This window comes from Pygocentrus nattereri, chromosome 7 (genome assembly GCF_015220715.1).
Source record: "Pygocentrus nattereri isolate fPygNat1 chromosome 7, fPygNat1.pri, whole genome shotgun sequence".
Taxonomy (NCBI): domain Eukaryota; kingdom Metazoa; phylum Chordata; class Actinopteri; order Characiformes; family Serrasalmidae; genus Pygocentrus; species Pygocentrus nattereri.
In genome coordinates this window covers 38,119,766-38,143,466 of record NC_051217.1, presented here as the reverse complement: position 1 = coordinate 38,143,466, position 23,701 = coordinate 38,119,766, and the positions used below count along the sequence as shown (strand labels likewise).

Genomic DNA, 23,701 nt, shown 5'->3' with positions numbered 1-23,701 from the left:
CGTCCCAGACTTTCGGACTCACTAAGCAGCGGTGCGTTTGCAGAACTGAACTCCAGAAAAACCCGGTTCTGCTTCCATTTACACGGAGAACCCCCATTTACCCCAGACCTGCGACAAAACGGGGCAAGAACGCACAGCGCGTGCGGACGCAGCGACCTCCGCGCGAATGTGGACGCTGAACAGCGGCGACGCGGTGGCAGATCTTCGCAAAAACGGGAACATTTGCAGTCGCAAAAACTTCCAACGGGAGGGGAAACGTGCAATGCACGCGGGGGTTACGACGTGTGCGCGCGCCTGCAGGTGGTTTAGGGGTCGCCACCGGACCGGACATCGAAGGCGTCCACCTGCTCCACTTGTTTGTGCCTCACAACCGCAACAGTGAACGGGATCGAGCTGCCCGCGCGGCCGATGGCTCTCCGCGCGGAGCCGGTGCCGTTACATTGTCGCTGCCAGTGGCCAAATCTGACAGCGCGATCCGACTCAATTCAGCGAAATCAGGAGCTCGCGCCTCGCTGTGCTGAGGATGTCAAGGTCACTCACCCCTGTCTGGTCAGGCAGGTCCGCACGCGAAGTCCTAACGCAGAAAAAAGGGATGAAGACTGCCTTTTTTTTTGGAATAGCTGAAAAAGCACGAGACTCTCCTCTGATGTTCCAACTTCTCCCCCAGGACGAGTTTTTTTACAGTCACTTGTGAGCTGGAGTCAATGCGCCCCCATGCGGCAGGTGGCGGTATCTCTTCCAGCAACAGGTGCAGTTGCAGACTGGGACCTGTTACTCTGACCCTGTACGCGCCTTAACTGTATAGGCTCACTGACAGCTCTGCACACTTGTTGGTCAGGACCCTCACAGAGCAGGTGTTGTTTGGGCGGTGGATCATTCTCAGCACTGCAGTGACGTGGTGGTGGTGTGTTAGTGTGCGTTGTGCTGGTCTGAGTGGATCAGACACAGCAGTGCTGCTGGAGTTTTTAACACTCTGTCCACTCACTGTCCACTCTATTCAACACTCCTACCTTGTCGGTCCACCTTTCAGATGTAAAGTCAGAGGCGAAAGCTCATCCCAGTTTGTGTTGGTCATCCTCTAGTCCTTCATCAGTGGTCACAGGATGCTGTTGGCTGGGTATTTTTGGTGGGATGGCTATTCTCAGTCCAGCAGCACTACTGTGTCTGATCCACTCAGACCAGCGCAACACACACTAACACACCACCACCAAGTCGGTGTTACTGCAGTGCTGAGAATGATCCACCCCCCAAATAGTCCTGACCACTGAAGAGGTTTATTGCAGCTGTCGGAAGAAAACCTTCTTTTTTCAGTTTTGGACCCAATTTGAAAACGCCTGTTGTTTTTTACATTGTGTGAAAATTTCATGATGATTGGACCAAAAGAAATGGCACAAAACGACTTGGGAAAACGTCTGGTTCCATTGACTTACATTAAAAGTAGGTTTTTTTCCTTCTACTGTAAAGTTACCATTTTGGAGATATGAGGTTTTCTTCCAACAGCAGCGACACATATACAGTATCTCACAAAGGTGAGTGCACCCCTCTCATTTCTCCAAATAGTTTATATCTTTTCATGGGACGACACTATAGAAATGAAACTTGGATATAACTCAGATTAGTCAGTGAGCAGCTTGTATAGCAGGACAGATTCACTGTCCTCTGAGAAGAACTCAACACACAGCCTTTAATGTCTAAATACCTGGCAACACAAGTGAGTCCCCTAATATACACTTGCTGTATATTTATATGATATACATAGAGTTCAATTAAGTTAACTCTAATCATCTAATCATTTAAAGGCAGACTGAAGTTGTCCTTCTATGCGCTTGAAGAAAATACATGTTGACATAAAGCATAATGCTGCTGTATTACTCACAAGAGCTCAGCAAGGGTGTACACAGTTGTGGTGATGGGAACCAGACGTCCATCTCTAAAAGCTCCCTCAGTGAGAGTTCTAAACTGAAATGGTAGATGTACAGGGTGTCCCAGAAATATTGCCGTCATTTCGTAGACTAATAACACATCAAATTCTCCCTTAAATGATCTCAAATTCTAACAGCATGTTTGAAAACGAACCAAGATTCATTTTGAATGTTGTTTTTTTCTTTCAGGTTGAAGAATGGCGTTCACTAGAAATGAGAAACATTTTGTGTGGTAGAATTTGCTCAAACACAGTCGAACGAGAGTGTGCAGCGTGCATTTTCAAGGAAATTCAATAGAAATGCACCAACTGGAGCTGCACTGGAGAGTGTTGTGCAAGACCTGCCGGAGTCTCTGCTGCTCTGTTGTACTGTAATCTGTGGTCAGCCACTCTTTACAGAACTGACTGCGTTTTTTCTTTCCTTTCTTTGCCGAGCTGATCAGCTGCCCATCCTGTGCGTCTGATGCTGTTGCCTCTACTGCCTTGATTGGTGCCGCTGCTCACCAGCCTTCTGGACTGGCTTGCCCACCACTGAGCTTCTTGCTTTACAGCGCTGTGCAGTCCTCACCCTCAGATCTTTTCTTTTCCCACTTTACTATAATACTTCATACTAATAATGTTTGCTGTCCGGTGTCGACCAGAGGAGGATGGGTTCCCCTTCTGAGTCTTGGTTCCTCTCAAGGTTTCTTCCTCTTTTAGGAAGTTTTTCCTTGCCACCGTCGCCGCTGGCGTGCTCATGGGGGCTCGGACCCGGATTTTCTTTTCTTTTCTTTCTGTAATGCTGATTGTTTTGTAAAGGTGCTTTGTGACAACGCCAATTTCATTTCGTTTGCCCAGGACACCCTGTATTCTGCCTGATGTCTAACACATTGTTTTATGTCAGTTTTGTGATAAAGGCTTGCCTTGAAATGTGTTTTAATCCAGGAGGGGTACATGCAAGTCTTTGTTAGGCAAATTGTCCCCAAAGGAATTACTTTTCCCAATTTATCACTATTTTAGCATTAAACCTAAAACCTCAGAAGACACGTGCAGGTTCACTAATGGTTTTGTATAGAAGATAAATTGGCTGTGTTTGCGCTGTAGATATTGTGGCGTCTGGTTCCCATCACCACCACTGTAAAGAAATCAAAGCCCGTGAGCTTCTCTACAGTGAACCATTTTATGTCAAACCACCCTGAATGACTCTGTTTACGTCTCAAGGACTGAATTATTTGGAAATTTTGGAAAATTGGTGGAATTTCCCTTTGATGTGACCAGGGTTATTCAGAGTGGTGTGGTGTGAAAGGCTCTGTTCTGGAGTATATCACACAGTCAGAGCTGTTGACCGTGGTGGTGTATTATATGATATGGCTATGAATACACTGGCATTGTTTTATGATCCTTTTTGGCCTAAAACCTATTTAAATTTGTAGTCCATTCATGGTGGAGAGGTACATGCATGGAGTTGTAAGACATAATAATACATAGATTTTCCACTATATTACAACTGCATTACATTACATATTTCATAAGAAAAAGAAACATCTATACTCTGAATCCCTGGCTTCCATGAACAACTGTATATACTTTGTTTACATTTCACTGAATTAATTATCCGCCCGATGACCGCTGGGATAGGCTCCAGCACCCACCCGCGACCCTGAGAGAGCAGCTACTTAGAAAATGTGTGTGTGTCTGTGATTGAATTATGTGGACATTTTGGGGAAAAAAAATGTGGGATTTCCCTTTAAAGGCTCATAGCAATTCCACAAAGAGCCAGATGGTGGCAGTAATGGTGCAATTATTTCATAGGTGTCTTGAATAGATCCATTTAAATGCTGCTTAAAGAGGATTTGCTCCTAATTAAATGGTTAAAATGTAAACAGAGTCATTCAAAGTGGTTTAATGTGAAATAATCTGTTCTAGAAAAAACGTACTTAGTCAGAATCGCTCACAGAGGTGATGGGAACCAGACGTCTGGCGAGTTTAATGCCTCTGAAAGCTCCCTCACAAAAAAGTGCCTAAATGATGTGGTTATGAGTATGCTGCCTGATGCCTGAAACACTGTTTTATGAAAGCTTTGAGGGCTTAAAGCACATATTTTTAAAAGCCATTCATGGCGCAGGGGTAGATGTCCCCAAAAAGACAACAGGACCCCAGTTCCTCACCACCACTTGGTAACTTTCTCGACGATGAAACAGTCTGAATGACTTTGTTTACATCTGACGAGTTACGAGTGACTGAGCTGTATGGAATTTTTTAAGAAGGTGGTGGAATTCCCCTTTATGCATACACACACACATGTACCATCTAAGCCGTTTCTCGTGGGTGCTGGAGCCTATCCCAGCTGTCATCAGGCAAAGGGCAGGATACACCCTGGACAGGTCACCAGTCCATCACAGGGCTGACAGACAGACACATTCACACCTAGGGGCAATTTACCACGTCCAATTGACTGCATGTCTTTGGGAGGAAACCCACACAGACACAACATGCAAACTCCACACAGAAAGGACCCTGGTTGCCCGGCCGGGGAACTGAACCCAGGCCCTTCTTTCTGTGAGGCGACAGCGGTACCCGCTGCGCCACCGTGCCAACCCCTTTAAGCACAATTAGGATACAATTATGATCTTTTTTTAACACATCCACAAGTTGAGAACAGCCCGCCAACCTAAAACACACAGTCAACAATGGTCCTGTGGTCAGAAACTGTCCACTAATGAAGGGCTAAGAGGTCTCTGACACAAACTGTGCCTGGACACTGTACACTGTAACTGTACACCCACCTACCACAGATATAAACTCAGAGATGCTGTGTTGTCTTTGTTATTGGTATTGTAATTAATCTGAGCTGATACAAATATACAAACAAAAAAATGTAAAAAAAAAAAAAAAATTTACACATAAAGGGCAACAGGTATTTTCAAATTATTTCAAAAAGTGAAAAATGACCAAAAAATGGAGATACAAGGTTTTGGTCTGATGACAGCGATATGCTTTGGATGCTGGTATTCTGGTCAGCAGAAATGTAAGCCTATAGGCTGATCACCAGCAAAACCAGCATATGCTGTGTTTTGGATGCTGGTATGCTGGTCAAACTAGCACCAGACCAGCATGAACCATCTTAGACCAGCATGCAATTCATGTTGATCTATGCTGTTTTAGTTTTTAATCAGGGTATGCAAGACCCGTCGAAGTGCAAATAGGGAAGCTGATCCAGTCATATGAAGTGTTTGAGTGAATTAATGCTTACATTTTCATTTATCTGATGCTTGCAGGGAGTGAGTTCTGGAACATCATAATGTCTAACTTGCATCATGACTCAGTGCCATATACTGTAAACTGCAGTAGCCTAGTAGTTCAATCAACATCTTATACAGTCAACAACTGAATATCAAATCAAATAAAGTGCAATTCAGTGACGTTTCAACGTTTATTGCCAGTTTTCTCTTTTTAGAGCAACTTCCCTCTGACTCACTTTCTTCTCTGACTGCTGTTTCTCGCCTAGTCCCTCCCCTGTGTGTGCCTCACTCACCCCAGTCTCAGTGCTCATCATAATCCACAGATCTGATTGGCTGAGTAGTGTCACGTGTGATATTTTCAACGCATGTGATTGGTCTGTGAGACTCCAGCTGATAAAGCTACCATAAAGGTTAGCAAAGTTATGCCGATAATAGGACCACCCCGTCTAAATGAAATAATTTTCCATAGTTTATCAGTTGCTGGTCCGCATAGGACAGCGTCTGGGTTCTGGACTGCGGTCCGCTTACTAGTGACCTCTGATCTAGATTTTTAAAAATGGACATCTAATCTCAAGGGGCGGCACGGTGGCGTGGTGGGTAGCACTGTCGCCTCACAGCGAGGAGGGCCTGGGTTCGATTCCCTGGCCGGGCAACTGGGGTCCTCTCTGTGTGGAGTTTGCATGTTCTCCCCGTGTCTGCGTGGGTTTCCTCCGGGTTCTCCGGTTTCCTCCCACAGTCCAAAGACATGCAGTCAGGCCGATTGGACGTGCTAAATTGCCCCTAGGTGTGAGTGACTGTCTGTGTCTGTCTGTCTGCCCTGCGATGGACTGGCGACCCGTCCAGGGTGTATCCTGCCTTCCGCCCGAAGACTGCTGGGATAGGCTCCAGCACCCCCCCGCGACCCTGACGGGGAAGCGGCTTAGAAAATGGATGGATGGATGGATCTAATCTCATTGATGTTAAACTATCTGTCATAAACATACATACCAGATGTAAATACAGTCCAGTGGTAGCACTCAATCAGTGTCATAGAAAGTTATCACAAAGCAAATTTCTTTATTTTCACACTTTGCTTCCACCTGTGTACATAAGGAATGATAAAAATAGCACATAGGTGTCCAGGTCGCATGGATTGCTTTTGGTTGTTTTTATTTTGATTCTATAACTTGCACCTGACTTAAAAAACAGACTCGAGTATATTTAATCAACACTAACAATCAGTGCAAATAAAATAGTACAACTACACCAATCAGGCAGGACATTATGACCTCCTCCTCGTTTCTACACTCACTGTCCATTTTATCAGCTCCACTTACTCTATAGGAGCACTTTGTAGCTCTACAGTTACAGACTGTAGTCCATCTGTTTCTCTGATACTTTGTTAGCCCCCTTTTACCCTGTTCTTCAGTGGTCCGAACCCCCATGGAGCCTCACAGAGCAGGTACTATTTGGGTGGTGGATCATTCTCAGCACTGCAGTAACAGCGATGTGGTGGTGGTGTGTTAGTGTGTGTTGTGCTGGTCTGAGTGGATCAGATGCAGCAGTGCTGCTGGAGTTTTTAAACACGGTGTCCACTCACTGTCCACTCTATTAGACACTTCTACCTTGTCAGTCCACCTTGTAGATGTAAAGTCAGAGACGACAGCTCATCTGCTGCTGTGTTGGTCATCCTCTAGTCCTTCATCAGTGGTCACAGGACGCTGTTGGCTGGATATTTTTGGTTGGTGGACTATTCTCAGTCCAGCAGTGTCACTGAGGTGTTTAAAAACTCCAGCAGCACTGCTGTGTCTGATCCATTCAGACCAGCGCAACACACACTAACACATCACCACCATGTCAGTGTTACTGCTGTGCTGAGAATGATCCACCACCCAAATAGTACCTGCTCTGTGGTGGTCCTGACCACTGAAGAACAGAGTAAAAGGGGGCTAACAAAGTATCAGAGAAACAGACAGACTACAGCCTGTAACTGTAAAGCTACAAAGTGGTAAGTGGAGCTGATAAAATGGGCAATGAGTGTACATGCAAGGAGATGTACCTAATGAAGTGGGCGATCGATGCCTGTACTGCAAAATGTTATGACATTAATAAGCCATGTGACGGTGCCCTGCTCGTATCAAGAGCACTCAGCCTGCAGACATGATGGATTTTCTCATAAAGCCATTGTGCGGGTGGTTCTGACCGTGTCTGAGCGATTAATTGGATTGGCTTATGCGCTAATGCGTCCCACAGAATGTACGGAATGGCACAAATGTTCAGTGTTACGTGATCTGTCTCTTTATGTAGCATCTAAAAATACTCCCACAGCATTAGAGAGTCATTTTTCTCTCTGTAGTTCAGACTCTAAATCCTAACGCTTGGCCCATCTGTCTCAGAGGAAGAACGCTGATCCCAGATCAGTGCTTTTCTTCAGAGGAGCTCTTCCTCTGACACACACTCGCCAGGTGTGTCTCGGGGGAAGTGGGTTAAGCTCTGGCGGCACGTGTGGTAGAGGGCAGTGAGGATTACAGCTTGTTGGATGACCCCATCCTGCTGTTAGTTTGAGGTCAACAACTCTTCAGTGCATGTTTATCTCCCACCACTGAGCCACACTCCTTATTTATGGCTTATACCCAAAAATGCTCCAATTTGAGAGGGTGTAAAAGCAGGGCTAGGAGCACCAGACCACTAGGGACATACTGTTATGATGCCTCTTGTGTTGTGTAGGCTATACATTACAGCATCAGTGATTGAAGCATTTAAAATCAGCCCATTTAGAGCTCAAAACAGTTCAATTTTTGAGAATGAAGGTTGTCTGAGCTGCAATGTCAGTGGCTGGGTTAACACTGAATCCACTCTGAATCCACACTGAATCCATCCCAAATATAGATTAACTCACTGTTTACATGCTCACTACAAGTAATCCGATCCTGAATGTGTAGACAACCACTTAGAGCAGACGTTACCATGACAACAAGCATCATGTGAGTCCAGTCAGAGTGAGATGAGCAGCAGTGAGCAGTGCTTGTGTTTTTAATTGGTTTAAAATGATGTCAGTCTCATGAAAACGTCCTTCACATGTCCTTATTAAAGAAGGCCGAGAGGAAGACGTCGTGTTCTGAGACATGTAAGCTGGACGTCCGTCCCACCACCATCTTTTAGAGATCAGAGCATAAACTTCGTCTCCTCTGCAGACCAGTTTCTGCTCCGCCATGTTGAACGTTATAAACTTTCACTACGACGCGACGCACGTGCAGACTTAAACTTTCCGATAGGGAATGTAATCAGATACAGGCATTTACACTGTTGTTATTCTTCTATTTAGCAGATTATTTCCAGGATTACCCACTTCATTCAGTTGGATCGAATTGTATTCCTAATGCCGTCAATTGGATTGGACCATTCTAATTGAGGTGTTTACATGGATGTGTTCTATTTTGATTGAGCTATTAGTCCGATTATTAATGGATTATTAGGCTGCATGTAAACGTGGCTACTGTCATGATGGAGGCGTAGAGGCTGGATGTAGGCACAAGCATCACTTTTATGAAAATCCAAAGTAAGAAAAACAAATCAGAAAACCTAAACCTAGACGAAACAAAGAACGAACAAACAAACATATACAGGCTACAGCTTGAGAAAAGGACAATACAAGGGAGAAGCTAATAGACTTGAACAAATGCAGCCTTCAAGCTTAGGTTGATCTAACCCTGAATTTTCTGCCCAAAGATGGTGGATGATGGTAATCTGCTATCATAGCAACTTGCTGCACACATAACCTGATCTGGGCAGGTTACATTCAGGATTTCAGATTATAACCAGGTCTTGGGCCAATAAGAGCTGAGCTTCTGACAAGAAGAGCTGAGAGCCTTCTGATGAAGGTAGTCCCATCCAGTCCCTTTTGGTGTCAATTATATGAAAATTGTTGCTTTTCAGTTGAGAAAACAAATAAGACTTCATAGATATCAAGAATAGAAAGCAAACATTGCTCAATCAAGCACTAATTTTCTTTATTGTATGTTTACACAGTATGATTTCTTTATCACAGTTTAAAAAATAAGCCACTGGACGTCTCTTCATCTTTCCTGGGATTGACAGTTCAGCATAAAAGTCATGCTTTATATACACACACGTAATGATTCATTATAACTTTATTATCACTATAATATCTAAAACTGGGATAACAAAGAAAACTGTCTTCTGAACCATGTACTGCAAATGTTATGAAAGCAATTTAAAAAATCAATTCACTTTTCATGCATAAAATGGTCCTTGATTTATTTTCCTTTGTGGATTATGTTGCCTTTAGACAACATTGTGCGACAATGGGCAGAAATTATATAGAGTAGTGTTCCCTGAAGTGGTGAGACCTGGCTTGTGGCTTAATCCATTCCACTGTTGCTCTATGTTGCTTCTAGGCAACAAACATATTTCTGCAAAAACATAAAAATGATACTCTGTTTACTGTGTTTAAAAAGAGACTTAAAAGTGTACACTAGAAGATAGTATCACCAAGTACATACTTTTTCTTGACTTACTCAAACTCTTCCCTTTATTGTTACCTCTATCATTGTCTTTAAATATGGTTAATGTTATTGTAAAGTGAGGAAAATTAGTTTGTTGCTCTGAGGCAACATTATGCAATAGAGCATTAATATTTGAGATAATAACGCTTTTGGTTTGGTCTCTACATGGTGGGTGTAGAAATAAGAGTAAGTGAAGCCTGACCAAAGGAACCATGATAAACCCAACCTGGGTGTCAGACTGGTTTCCTTCCAGGCCGCAGCTCCGCAGACATTAGTGTTTTCTCACTTCTAAAACTCTGAATTCAACTCACAAAGACCTTGCAAATTAGCTAATGGGTGAAATCCAATATTTTAATAATAAATTCATTAAATATACTGTCACGTTTTGAATGGGTGGGGAGGAAAGACGCAGGGGGCAGGGGTGAAGGCAGAGAGCAGATTTATTCTCTTAAACACAACTTAAATGGCTTTTCAGCCTGTCACGTTAATGTCTCGTGGACTCGTTCCATTTGGCTCCCTCTCGCGGCTTGCCGGGGTCTCCTTCTCTCTTGAAGCTCCACCGCCTACTGAAGGGAGAGACGACTAAGTAGGCTGGCAGAAACAAGGCACAGGTGAGTATCGTCAGCTACTTAACCCACTGGTTCAACAGGACCGGCCTCTCCATCCCGCATTCGATACTCGGCCACACCCCCTTCTCCACATATAGTCGTGGGCTGGAGGTTAGGGAACTGGCCCTGTGACCAGAAGGTTGCTGGTTCAATCCCCAGCGCTGACAGTCCATGACTGAGGTGTTCTTGAGCAAGACACCTAACCCCCAACTGCTCCCCAGGCACCATGGATAGGGCTGGCCACCGCTCCGGGCAAGTGTGCTCACTGCCCCCTAGTGTGTGTGTATTCACTAGTGTGTATGTGGTGTTTCACTTCACAGATGGGGTAAATGCAGAGGTGGAATTTCCCCATTTGTGGGATCAAAAAAGTATCACTTAACATTATATTAAATAGACATTATAGTTTATAGCCTGAAAATACAAATATAAAGTCGACTATGTATTCATATAAGCAAACCAACTGACGCAACTAGGCCTCGTTGAGTCCACACCCAAACCTGTTAGATTATTAGTGCTAAGTCAGATTCATTGTCAAATTTGGGGTTGATGAGTAAGTGTTGGAATGCTGTACACTTCCAGCAGGGCGGCGCTGCTACTTTGACGTCATCAGCTGTGCAGCTCTAATCGACACAGACACTAATCCAACTCCTCCACAAAGCCCTTCTGCTGAGAGACAGAGAAAGAGAGAGAGAGAGAGAGGGAGAGAGCAACAGAGGGGAGGGGCTGAGAGAGAGAGGGATGAATGGAAAAAAGAGTGTCAGAGGTTGTTGGCTTGAGGAAGTGCAGAGCGGTTTTCTTGTTCGTGACATTATTCTAGAAATACTGTGGATGCATTAATTGCTGTCCTCATCTCCAGCCGCTGATCCTCCTGCTGACCCCCCCTGCGGCACTCGTTGAGCCTCATCCAGCCCGTTCCAGCCTACCAAGCCCCCGCTGCTGGCCCGGGCAGCACCCTGGAGAGCCATAGCCCCTCGCTGGGGCCTATAGAGGGGGAGAGCTGTGAGAGCTGCCCCCCTCTGGCCCCAATCATCATACCCTGCATGGAGCACTGCAACAGTCCAGGGGACGCATGCTGCATCTCCACGGATGGGTAGGAGACTTCTGCTGAGCTTTGAAAGAGAGAGAGAGAGAGAGAGAGAGAGAGGTTAATTTATTAAATATATTGCATGTTGATAATTTTGTTACTTTTTGTGCATATACGGTGGATCGATTGTGCAACACATTATAGCAGAGGTGTGAAGAGCCTCAGCAGTGTTGGGAATTCAACTACCAAAGCCCACTTGAATAGTAGTAGCGGCCGTTTTGTGCTTTTATTAGTGCTTGGCAGTCAAGGACTCAATTCACACATTCATTTCCTGCTAAAAAGTATAGAAAAGACATTAACACTTTAAAACAACCCAGCTGTACAAATATTTGGTGAACTATAGGTCAGATAATCCAAATATGTTACAATGCTCTTACCTGTAATGAGCTGTATGAGAGGCTGGACAGTAAAGAAGGAGTAAAGGACTTGTATCGTTTGGCTAAACAGAGAGATAAAGCTGGAAAGGATGTACAGCAGGTTAGGCTGATAAAGGATAAGAGAGGGAAATGTACTAGTGAGTGAACAGAGAGTGTTGAGTAGATGGAAGGAGTACTTTGAAGAACTAATGAATGAGAAAAACGAGAGAGAGAGGAGGACAACGGGGGGAGAGATTGTGGATCAGAAAGTGCAGAGAATTAGTAAGGTGGAAGTGAGGGCAGCTTTAAAAAGGATGAAGAATGGAAAGGCAGTTGGTCCAAATGACATACCTGTGGAGGGATGGAGATGTTTAGGAGAGAAGGCAGTGGACTTTTTAACCAGGTTGTTTAACAAAATCCTGGAGAGTGAGAGGATGTCTGATGAGTGGAGAAGCAGTGTATTGGTCCCCATTTTTAAGAACAAGGGTGATGTGCAGAGCTGCAGTAACTACAGAGGTATAAAGTTGATGAGCCACACCATGAAGGTATGGGAAAGAGTTGTTGAAGCAAGGCTAAGGCGAGAGTTTCAGATCAGTGAGCAGCAGTTTGGTTTCATGCCCAGAAAGAGAACCACAGATGCAATTTTTGCGTTGAGAGTGTTGGTAGAGAAGTACAGAGAAGGTCAGAAGGAGCTACATTGTGTCTTTGTGGATCTAGAGAAGGCATATGATAGTGTGCCAAGACAGGAACTGTGGTACTGTATGAGGAAATCAGGTGTAGCCTGAAAAGTATGTTAGGGTGGTGCAGGACATGTATGAGGATAATGAGACAGTGGTGAGGTGTGCAGTTGGAGTGACAAATGGTTTCAAGGTGAAGGTAGGGTTACATCAGGGATCAGCTTTGAGCCCCTTCTTGTTTGCAATGGTGATGGAAAGGTTGACAGATGAGGTCAGGCAGGAGGCTCCATGGACCATGATATTTGCAGAGACAAGTTGTCAGTAGAGACAAGATGGAATACAAGGGTGTGAATGAGAGGGAGGCAGGTGGAAAGGTGAAGATGCAAGGAGTAGAGGCCGTAAAGGTGGATGACTTCAAATATCTTGGGTCAACCATCCAGAGAATGGAAAGTGTAGAAAAGAGGTGAAGACGAGGGTGCAGTCAGGATGGAGTGGGTGGAGACGGGTGTCAGGGCTGATGTGTGACAGAAGGATAGCAGCAAGAGTGAAAGGGAAGGTTTACAAGACATCAGTGCGTCCTGGTATGATGTATGGTTTGGAGACTGTGGCTCTGTCTAAAAGACAGGAGGCTGAGCTGGAGGTGGCAGAGATGAAGATGCTGAGATTTTCGTTGGGAGTGACAAGGATGGACGAGATTAGAAATGAGCAGATCAGAGGGACAGTGAAGGTGGAGCAGTTTGGAGATAAAGCCAGAGAGGCCAGGTTGAGATGGTTTGGACATGTGTTGAGGAGGAATAGTGGATATATTGGTCAAAGAATGTTGGAGATGGAGCTGCCGGGTAGAAGGAGAAGAGGTAGACCTCAGAGAAGGTTTATGGATGTAGTGAAGGTGGACATGGAGATGGTTGGTGTAAAAGTAGAGGAGGCAGTGGATAGGGCAAGATGGAGGCAGATGATCCGCTGTGGCAACTTTCCCTTTCAATAACAAATGCAAAAGCTGCACTAATAGTGGTCCCTTCCAGAGAATGTTCAGCCTGCTAATTGTGGTTTATAATGGCAAGTGGATACCCTTGTTTATAGTAGGTGAAGGTAGCATTAGGAGTCTTGCCCAAGGAGGCTGGTTAGTACAGCACAGCATGCTTGCTCTGTCATTGGATCTAACCCCAGTCTTGAGGCATTGAGGGCAGATGTGTTACCCACTACACTGAACCAACCATGTTAGTTTATATCTATTAGGTTTTTGTCATGGCAACTCGAGTCTTATTAAAGTTGAATTAAATCAGTGCAATGATACGCTAATGAGAAGATGAGAATTTTAGGTGACTTTTGTTTCACAGTATCCTGCAGTTGCAGCATTTACAGGCAAATGTATTAGCTGAGGTATGCATGAGGGCACATAGCATGTGTAGGTGCTGATTAATGGGTAACAGACTCAGTGGGTCAGTTAACTGTACCCTAAATAAATGCATACAACGTAGCATTGTTAGCTTAAACTGAACCCAAAATTAGCTTGCTAATCCACCAACCCAGCTTTGTTGTTTTTCCACGCTGCTCTGCATAATCACAGAAAATCTAATCATTACATTAGCTTGTGCCTACTGTTGCATCATATTGGACCATATGGGGACCTAGGATGGCTATGCAGTGTGTTTACATACATTAGATATCCAAAAGTATCCATACACCTCTTTTAATCAGTACCTTCAGGTATATTAGGGGGAACCCAGTGCTGACACAGGTGCACACACACAGTTTTCCTAGAATGGGATGCTCTGGAGCAGCAGCATATGAGCCTAAAGTCATTATACTAATTGCCAAGCATCATTGGCCTGTGAAGCAGTTGGACTGCGTATCCTGAAGCGGTGATTCCAATAGCTTTGGAACGAGTTGGAGATTAAGAGCTAGTCACCCGACATCAGCACCTGATCTTACTAATGTTCTTGGGGCTGAAAGTAATCAAACCCTCACGGCAGTGTCCCAACATCTGTTACTGCAGCCATGAAGGACGAACTTCCTATTAATAACCAGAAGGAGCATTGGGAACCTATTTCAGACTAGTTCACAGTGGTGGTGATAGGAACCAGATGTCTAATATCTCTAAAAGCTACGTCAAAGAAAACTACTCTATTAAATGTATACTCTAAAAATGAATGTGCTGCCTAAAGGCCAAGAAATTGTTTAGCTTTTGTCGTAAGGTTTTGGCCAAACATATGTTCTTAAAATACATGCAGAGCATTGTGCTGTTGCCAACACTGCATATAAAAACACGGCTAGTAAACAACATGGGTACTTTTGCATTGGAGACATCTTGACCTACAGCTTAACCTCTGGTTCCTCTCGCAACCACTGTAAAGAAATAGAGACTCGGCAAACCACACTGCAGTGATGAACAGTAACAAAGTAAATGTAATACGTTTCTGTACTAAGTAGTTTTTTTTATTTTTTTGTGTATTTGTACTGAAGTTTTTCCATTTTGAGCGACTTTTTCCTTTCACTCCACTACATTTCAAAGTCAAATATCTGACTTTTTACTTCACTACATCAGAAATCTGTCGTTCCTTTTGGTTTCTGTGTATATAAAAACGTAACATGTCAAAATGAAAGAAGCGCAAAGCCAGAGCACCAATCAGGGCCCAGCGGTCACTTTGTTTAGTGCTTGTTTTTACCTGTTGGTCATACCGACCCAGTGCATCACACGGTTCAACGTCAGCGCAGCAGCGTAAAACTTTGGGAGAGTCAGTTCAACATAAATGATGAACTAACCTAACTTTGTGTAAATAGAGCTCAATATAGAAATATGTCCACATATGCAGTCGAGACTGACGCAGCTTTTTTCTGAATTTCTACAAACACCATTTCATTTTATAGTAAATTAGTTTGGGCTGGTTTATGTTTATGAACAGAGGCCTACAGATCAACATAGTAAAGGAGCTCATCTGTGATCCTGAGTTTAAAGCCAGTTTTTATTAAACCTAAACTTGTAACTAAGTTGTAAATAAATCTTAAACTGAAACTTTGCTTGTGTATAAAAATTATTTCAGAGCCACTCGGTTCTCCCTGATGGAAACTGTTTACCTTCAGTGTTTTATGATCATTTTAATAGACGTCAGCGTCACTAATTAATGACATTCTATTAAAAGACTGATTTACCAAGAGAGACACTGGAGGATTTTCACCTTAAATGAGTTCATGAAGCGAGTCTTGGACATTAGAGCCATAGATAATCTTTTAGTACTTTTACTTTTGATACTTAATTACATTTCAAGGCAAACACTTTTGTACTTTTACTCAAGCGGAGGTCTAAACTTCTCCTTTTACTGGAGTAATATTTTACCTTGGGTATCTTTGTGTACTTCGTCCCCCACTGCCATTTTGCATTAAACTACTCTGAATGACTGTTGAGCAATGCATTAAGCATTAAATTTTGAGGAATTGGTGGAATTCTCCTTCAAATAACCTCAAATAGACTTAAGTTTGTTTTGAAACTGTATGGCTTTTTGTTATCTATAGAAAGGACTAAACGAGCTACATAGATTATAGCAGTGTGTCACATAGAATAACAAAACAAATTCATAAAAAAATGCTGGAATCATAGGGACTCTCAAACGTCCCTACCGTGTCAAAAAAGTTCAGGAATTCCATCATCCTGGTTATTCCTGCTCTTATGACCATGCTTACCCTGTCACTCACTCACCGACACACCGGAGCCGGAGAGCAGAGCGGTGAGCTCGTTAATGACTTTAGCACTGACAGCAGGACAGCAGGAGGGCCAGGCTGGATTACCGAGTGCTCTGCTTCATCACTGGCGTCACACGGCCCTGGGGGGATCTGTCACAGATGCAGGTGACACACATAGAATGCAATGGCGAGTAGGCAGAGATTTTCATAGAGTTGTATTTAGTATTGAAGGTAATACTCGTAGGAGTTGTTTACATACATCAAGGCTTTTTAAATTATTTATACATTTCAAAATAGCCTGAGAGTTTTATTTTGGCTTAAAAGTGAGCGCATACTTTAGTAATAATTGATGAAAAATGTTATACTTTCAAGAGAATTTCCACTTTCAGATTGATGCATGATGGAGGGTCTTTGATCTCTTATAAATGCCCCACCAATTAATCATCATGTCCCACTAAACCTACTACCGCATACATGGCGCTATAGTGGCAAGTGACCACTTGTTTTGAGGTGGTCCCACAGTGTTGGACATGGACTCGGAGCTCAGAAGTGTTGTCCCTGCTGAAAAAAAGACAGCATAGGCTAGCGTGAATTCCATGCTAGGCTAAGCTGATTTTATGCTAGTTTAGCTGGTCACCAAGCATGATCATACTGATTGACCAGCACACCAGCGCCCAAAACACAACACACACTGGTTTTGCTAGTGACCAGCTGTCCTGGTCTGTGCTGTTTTTTCTCACAGGGGTTAGCGACAAGCTAGCCAGCTAATGTTAGTGAGTGATAACTTTAATGTTCATGATGCACAAAAGCAGTGGAGCTTATAAGATGACTGTTTAAATGATTTAAAAGTGGTGCTGTATTACTGTTCATGTGTGGGCAGCTATTTTGACTTGACATCATAGGTGGTCACTGGCAAAACTAGCATATGTTTTGGATGCTGGTATGCTGGTCAAGCAGCACGATCTTGCAGAGTGACCAGCTAAACCAGCACTAGACCAGCATAAACCAGCTTAGACCAGCATGGATTTCAAATGCACTATTAGAAAAAAATTTAAAATATAAAATCACTTCCCGTTACAAATAGCAAGGGTACTTGTGTTATATGCCTAAAACCAGCTAGCTTGGCAGTTATCAGCTCCTAACATATAGGTGCACTTTGTAGACGTAAAATCAGAGACAGAGATAGCTGACCTGCTGCATCACAGTTTGTGTTGGTCATCCTCTAGTCCTTCATCAGTGGTCACAGGATGCTGCCCACAGGACAATCTTGGCTGGATATTTTTGGTTGGTGGACTATTCTAGATAGATAGAAAGATAGATAGATAGATAGATAGATAGATAGATAGATAGATAGATAGATAGATAGATAGATAGATAGATAGATAGATAGATACTTTGAGCTGCTGGAAGGCTGCCGCTCGTGTCGGCGCCGGAAGTAGTTCTCAGTCCAGACGTGACACTGAGTTGTTTAAAAATTCCAGCAGCACTGCTGTGTCTGATCCACTCAGACCAGCGCAACACACTAACACACCACCACATTAGTGTTACTGCAGTGCTGAGAATGATCCACCACCCAAATAATACCTGCTCTGTGGTGGTCCTGACCATTGATGAAAGGGTACTAATAAAGTATGCAGAGAACCAGATGGACTACAGTCTGTAATTGTAGCGCTATACAGTGTGCTGCTATACAGCAAGTGGAGCTGATAAAATGGACAAAGAGTGTGGATACAGTGAGTTTTAATGTTATGGGTGGTCAATGTATAACATGATATGTGTTTCTAAAAGTTAATACTAGTTTTATGATCCCTGTTTCACTAAAAGTCAAAGGATTTGATATGACTAATTTCACAGTTTCATCATTGGAAACTAGCAAACTCAAAAACAGTAAACAGCAGGTGAAATAAGTATTGAACACATCACCAATTTTCTAAGTAAATATATTTCTAAAGGTGCTCTTGACATGAAATTCGCACCAGATGTCGGGAACATCCCATCCAATCCACACATGCAAAGAATTCAAACCATAGATGTCCATAAATTAAGTTATGTGTAACAATGGGAAATGACACAAGGAAAAAGTATTGAACACATGGAGAAAGAGAGGTGCAAAAAGCCATGGAAAGTCATGACACCAGCTGAAATCTATCAGTAATTAGAAAGCAATCCTGCAAATTAATATTAGCTATTGTAACTGATGGCCTACAAAAAGGGGTCTCATTACCAAGGTGTCACACAAGAACACGTCATGATGGGTAAAACCAGTGTGCTCTCTCAAGATCTTCGCAACCTTACAATTGCAAAACATACTGTTGGCATTGGTTACAGAAGAATTTTTAAACTACTGAAGGTTCCACTGTTGGGGCCATAATCTGGAAGTGGAAAGAACATAATTTCACCATAAACTGGCCATGATGAGGTGCTCCCTGCAAGATTTCAGATAGAGGAGTGAAAAGTATTATCAGAAGAGTTGTCCAAGAGCCATGGACCACTTGTGGAGAGCCACAGAAAGACCTGGAATCAGCAGGTACAATTGTTTCAAAGAAAACAATAAGTAATGCGCTCAACCACCAGGGCCTGTATGTACGCTCACCACGCAAGACTCCATTGCTGAAAAAAAAGCATGTTGAAATGCGTTTAAAGTTTGCTCAACAACATTTAGACAAGCCTGTGAAATACTGGGAGAATGTAGTTGGTCAGATGAGACCAACATTTAACACTTTGGGTGCTGTAATACACACCATGTTTGGAGGTCAAAAGGCACTGTATATCACCCCAAAAATACGATACTAACAGTGAAATTTGGAGGTGGGAACATCATGGTGTGGGGCTGTTTTTCAGCATATGACACTGGCACGCTTCAAAAATCTGCTGCCATCTACCAGGATGATGAAGATGAAATGAGGGTGGACATTTCAGAAAGACAATGATCCCAAACACACAGCCAAGGAAACTCTCAATTCGTTTCAGAGAAAGAAAATAAAGCTGCTAGAATGGCCATGGCCCAGCCAATCACCTGACCTGTATTCCAGTGAAAATCTATGGAAGGAACTAAAGCTCAGAGTTAATTGAAGGAGCCCATGGAACCTTGAGGATTTGATGAGTGTTTGTGTGGAAGAATGGTCCAAAATCACACCTGAGCAATGCATGCGACTAGTTTCTCCATAAAGGAGGCGTCTTGAAACTGTCATCATCAGCAAAGGCTTTTGTACAAAGTATTACATCAGTTTCAGTAAGCATGTTCAATACTTTTTCTCTGTGTCATTTCTCATTATTACACATAACTTAATTTATGGACAACTATATGGTTTGATTTCTTTGCATGTGTGGATTGGATGGGTCGTTACCGACATCTGGTGAGAACTTCATGTCAATAGCACCTTTAGAAATATATTTACTTAGAAAATTGGTGGTGTGTTCAATACTTATTTCACCCGCTGTTTTGAATTGTGGTGTTGGTGTTGTGTGCTGGTCAGCCAGCATGACTATGCTAGGTTGACCAACTAAACCAGCACCAGACCAGCATAGACCAGCATGGAATTCACACTGTTTTCTGGAATTCTGGAATTCTGTGCTGTTTTTCAGCAGAGAAAACAAGAAATCATTTATGAAAGTATGTTATAGAGCAAATCAGAATTATACTCTATTTCCAAAAGTATCCACTCACCATCCAAATCATTGAATTCAGGTGTTCCTAACACTTCCACGGCCACAGGTGTATAAAACCAAGGCATGCTGATTTCTTCTACAAACATTAGTAAAAGAATGGGTCACTCTCAGGAGCTCAGTGAATTCCAGCTTGGTACCGTGATCGGATGCCACTTGTGCAAGTCCAATCATGAAATTTCCTCGCTACTAAATATTCCACAGGCAATCACTAAATAGTCCACTGTCAGTGGTATTATAACAAAGTGGAAGTGATTTGGAATGACAGCAACTCAGCCATGAAGTGGTCGGCCACGTAAAATGACAGTGCGGGGTCAGCGGCTAGTGAGGTGCATAGTGAGCAGAGGTCACCAACTTTCTGCAGAGTCAATCACTGCAGACCTCCAAACATCATGTGTCCTTCAGATTAGCTCAAGAACAGCATAGAGAGCTTCAGGGAATGGGTGTCCATAGCGAAGCAGCTGCATCCAAGCCTTACATCACCAAGCTCAAAGCAAAGAGTCAAATGCAGTGCTGTAACTCTAGATGGACTCTAGAGCAGTAGAGACGTGTTTTCAGGCAATCTGATGGACGAGTCTGGGTTTAGTGGTTGCCAGGAGAACGGTACTTGTCTGACTTCATTGTGCCAAGTGTAAAATTTGGTGGGCGGCGATTATGGTGTGGGGTTGTTTTTCAAGAGTTGGGCTCAGCCCCTTAGTTCCTTTTAATGCTTCAGCAGACCAAGAGAGTTTGGACAATTTCATGCTCCCAACTTTGTGGGAACAGTTTGGGGACAGTCCCTTCCTGCTCCAACATGACTGCGCACCAGTGCACAAAGCAGGTCCATAAAGACATGGATGAGCGAGTTTGGTGTGGAAGAAGTTGACTGGCCTGTGCAGAGTCCTGACCTCAACCCGATAGAACACCTTTGGGATGAATTAGAGCGGAGACTGTGAGCCAGGCCTTCTCGTCCAGCATCATTGTCTGACCTCACACATGAAGAATGATCAAAAATTCCCATAAACACACTCCTAACCCTTGTGGAAAGCCTTCCCAGAAGAGATGAAGCTGTTACTGCTGCAAAGGGTGGGTCAGCATCATATTAAACCCTATGGATTAAAATGGGTTCTCACTCAATTTCATATGCGTGTGAAGGCAGACGAGCAAAAATGTTTGGCTATATCATGTATAAGTAGGTATTTAATGGTCATGTATTAGTGTTTTCCACTGTTCATCACTGTACAGTGAACCGTATACCTCAGTTCTGTTTACTATTAATGCAGTTCAGTTCTGATTTTAGAATGGACTGTTTTCCTGGCCTGAGATATTGCTTTTCTTGGGATCGTTTCCTTGTCCAGATGGCAACAACATCTACACAACAAATGTTCTGTGTTTACTTTTAGAAGTACTGTCCAATTGTCCACTGCTAGTAATAAATGAATAAAATGACATATTCTTTTAATTGTCATTGTCTTACTTTATTACATTAACTACCAATATATTTGATGACAAGCACTTGTTTTGTGTGTTGAAGGTAAAAACTCAGTGCATTCACTTGTAATGACATCACTATTTAGTACAGGGCCACTTTGACTCAAACACACAGACACTTTTGTTCTGTGTATGTTGCATCCAAGTATTGCAAATGATCTTACCTAATAAGCACATGGTGATGATGAACTCGGTGAACTGCTCTCTCACATTAAGCCACATGACCAGGGTCTAAAGTTTTATTACACACTTCTATAACCAATGAATAGCTCAGCCAGTCTGCACTGTAGGGCCTGTAGTTACTAAATAATAAGCCTTATGTTAGTATGTAATAATCCTGGGATGCTAAGGGTTTAACTGCAGTTTATTCATTTACTACTGCCCCACTCATAGGAACGGGTTAATAAAACTTATTTAACATTACATTATTAAAGGATGACATCTTTTTTATAGACATGAAAATATCAATATTAATTGCTTTGATTAGTTCATAAAGGCAGCATTTAAGTGCATATACTTTAAAGCTCCAGCTAATGTCTGTGTGTATGTGTGTTTGTGCCCATTGCGGTCTGAATATGTTCCATAAAACTGACCTTAAAATATTTTCATCAACATGCTGCAGCAAAACCACACGGCTACACTTTCACACATCATTACCACTGACAAGCAACAGACTTTTTACTTTTAACAGCAGTTAATTCAGTCCATGCAGCTAAAACAAGACCAGAACAGTGGGAAAGCAGTGAAGTATCTACGTCAAAATGCATTTGATTCAATGAAAAGTATCATCAGTCCTTCATTTTATAATCATTTTATATATAAAGTAAAGAATGAATTGGGAAATATTAGATGTAACACTCGATCAGGCAACACTCTTTTAATTTGCTTTCCTAAACAATGTTTATGCTGTAAAACCTCAGAAATTTTCAACTAGAAACAGAAGAATCTTAACGATCTACAGTACCCACTGATTTATTGGCCCAACCTAATTTAGGTCCAAATGATCTTATTGACTACTCTAAGCATTTAAGGATCTATTTAAGCATCACAGAACAGTGTTAAAGGGCTGTTCTTCTGCCTGGCGTACTTCATCCCCTGTATTGTGATGAATAGCCTGTCAGAGAACAGGGAGAATTGGCCTTGTCTGTTATTACTTTTCTGTGTTTAGTTTTGTTTGCATGTCATTTTTGAAAGAACAGTATATCTTCGTGTGAAGGCAGATGAGCGAATACTTTTGAAAATATAGTGTACAAATCCAGTCAGCATGGAAGTAATTTAATTTACGGCACAATTTAAAATAAATTCAAATACAACTGACAACTCTTTGGTAATAATGGTAAAATATTGTGTTTGAAGCTGTAATGTCAAATGTATCCTAGTAAAAATGGATTTTACTGTATTTTTCCTTTTTTCCAGTTTTCAAAAGCAGCTAGAGCTGCTATAAGTAGTATTAAACCTGCTGACTGATCCACTATGTCTGGTAACATTGGTAGTTGAAGCTAACGTCAATATTTTACTCTTCCATATGATGATGAAGTTGCCAGGCACTATTATCCCTGCTAGAAATACTAGCATAGACCAGCAAGGCTGGTCACCAGCAAAGCTAGCATAGGTGTTTTGATGCTGGTATGCTGCTCAACCAGCATGACCATGCTGAGGTGACCACTAGACCAACTTAGACCAGCATGGAATGCTTGCTGGCCTGTTTTTCCAGCACTGCTATCACCAGTAAGAGCACCATAATATAAAGTAGGACAGCATGTTGATGTGTTGATTGGTATTTTTGTCATTTTTGCTTTGTATAGTTAAGCATGAGCTGACATAAGCTGAAGCTATCAGCACTTGTGGTAGCAGCTCCAGAATGAGTCTTTTTTCTCATATATTCCACACATGATTCTGTAAATGTAGACATTTGTGAGTGTCTGCGTGTGAATAACAGAGCAGCAACTAGTTATATTGTTTCAACTCAGCCAAGAAGGTAAGCTAACTGGCAAGAAAGGTAGCTAATTTGCCAAACTAGGTGTTTTAGAGTGGCATAAAGTTACCAAAAAGACAGTAAATTGATAAAAAAAAAAAGGTTATTATAAATGTGTCTTGAATCATCCCCTTGGGCGATGTATTAAACATTTATAAAACAACTCATCCTGGCTTTAGACTGACCTGCTACACTTACTTGCGGGGTAGAATATTATACTTAATCTCTTATTCTCCAGGGTATATTTTGGTTTTTCCATCTGAATGACCATTTACGTCGACCAACAAAGATCACTCCAAGAGCAAGGCGTGTAATAGTCGGTGAGGTCACAAAGGACCACAGGGTAACTTCTAAACAACTAAAGGCCTCTCACATTGGTTAATGTTAATGTTCATGAGTCCACCATCAGGAGAACACTAAACAACAATGGTGTGCTGAACAAGCATGGCAGGGCTGCAAGGAGAAAGCCACCGCTCTCCAAAACGACCATTGCTGCTCGTCTGCAGTTTGCTAAAGATCACATGGACAAGCCAGAAAACT

General features: G+C 42.6%; 2 protein-coding genes across 6 annotated transcripts in view; one reads left to right on the top strand and one right to left on the bottom strand.

Moving 5' to 3' along the window:
- Positions 1-668, bottom strand: part of veph1 (ventricular zone expressed PH domain-containing 1) — a 177,810-nt gene extending 177,142 nt beyond the window's left edge. For 2 of the 3 annotated variants that reach the window (XM_037539969.1, XM_037539971.1), the window contains exon 1: positions 541-668. The gene's annotated coding sequence lies outside the window, so the exon portion shown is untranslated. The remainder of the gene's footprint in view (positions 1-540) is intronic. The other variant, XM_037539970.1, reaches the window with a different exon arrangement.
- The window catches only part of lbhl (LBH regulator of WNT signaling pathway, like), a 34,113-nt gene continuing 11,028 nt past the window's right edge, over positions 617-23,701 (top strand). Inside the window, exon 1 of one of the 3 annotated variants that reach the window (XM_037539974.1) lies at positions 617-748. In XM_037539974.1, coding sequence (XP_037395871.1) covers positions 705-748 — 44 coding nt within the window. In that variant the 5' untranslated portion in view covers positions 617-704. Of the gene's footprint in view, positions 749-10,876; positions 11,346-11,380; positions 11,400-23,701 lie in introns of those variants that run through there. The other 2 variants (XM_037539973.1, XM_037539975.1) reach the window with 2 other exon arrangements.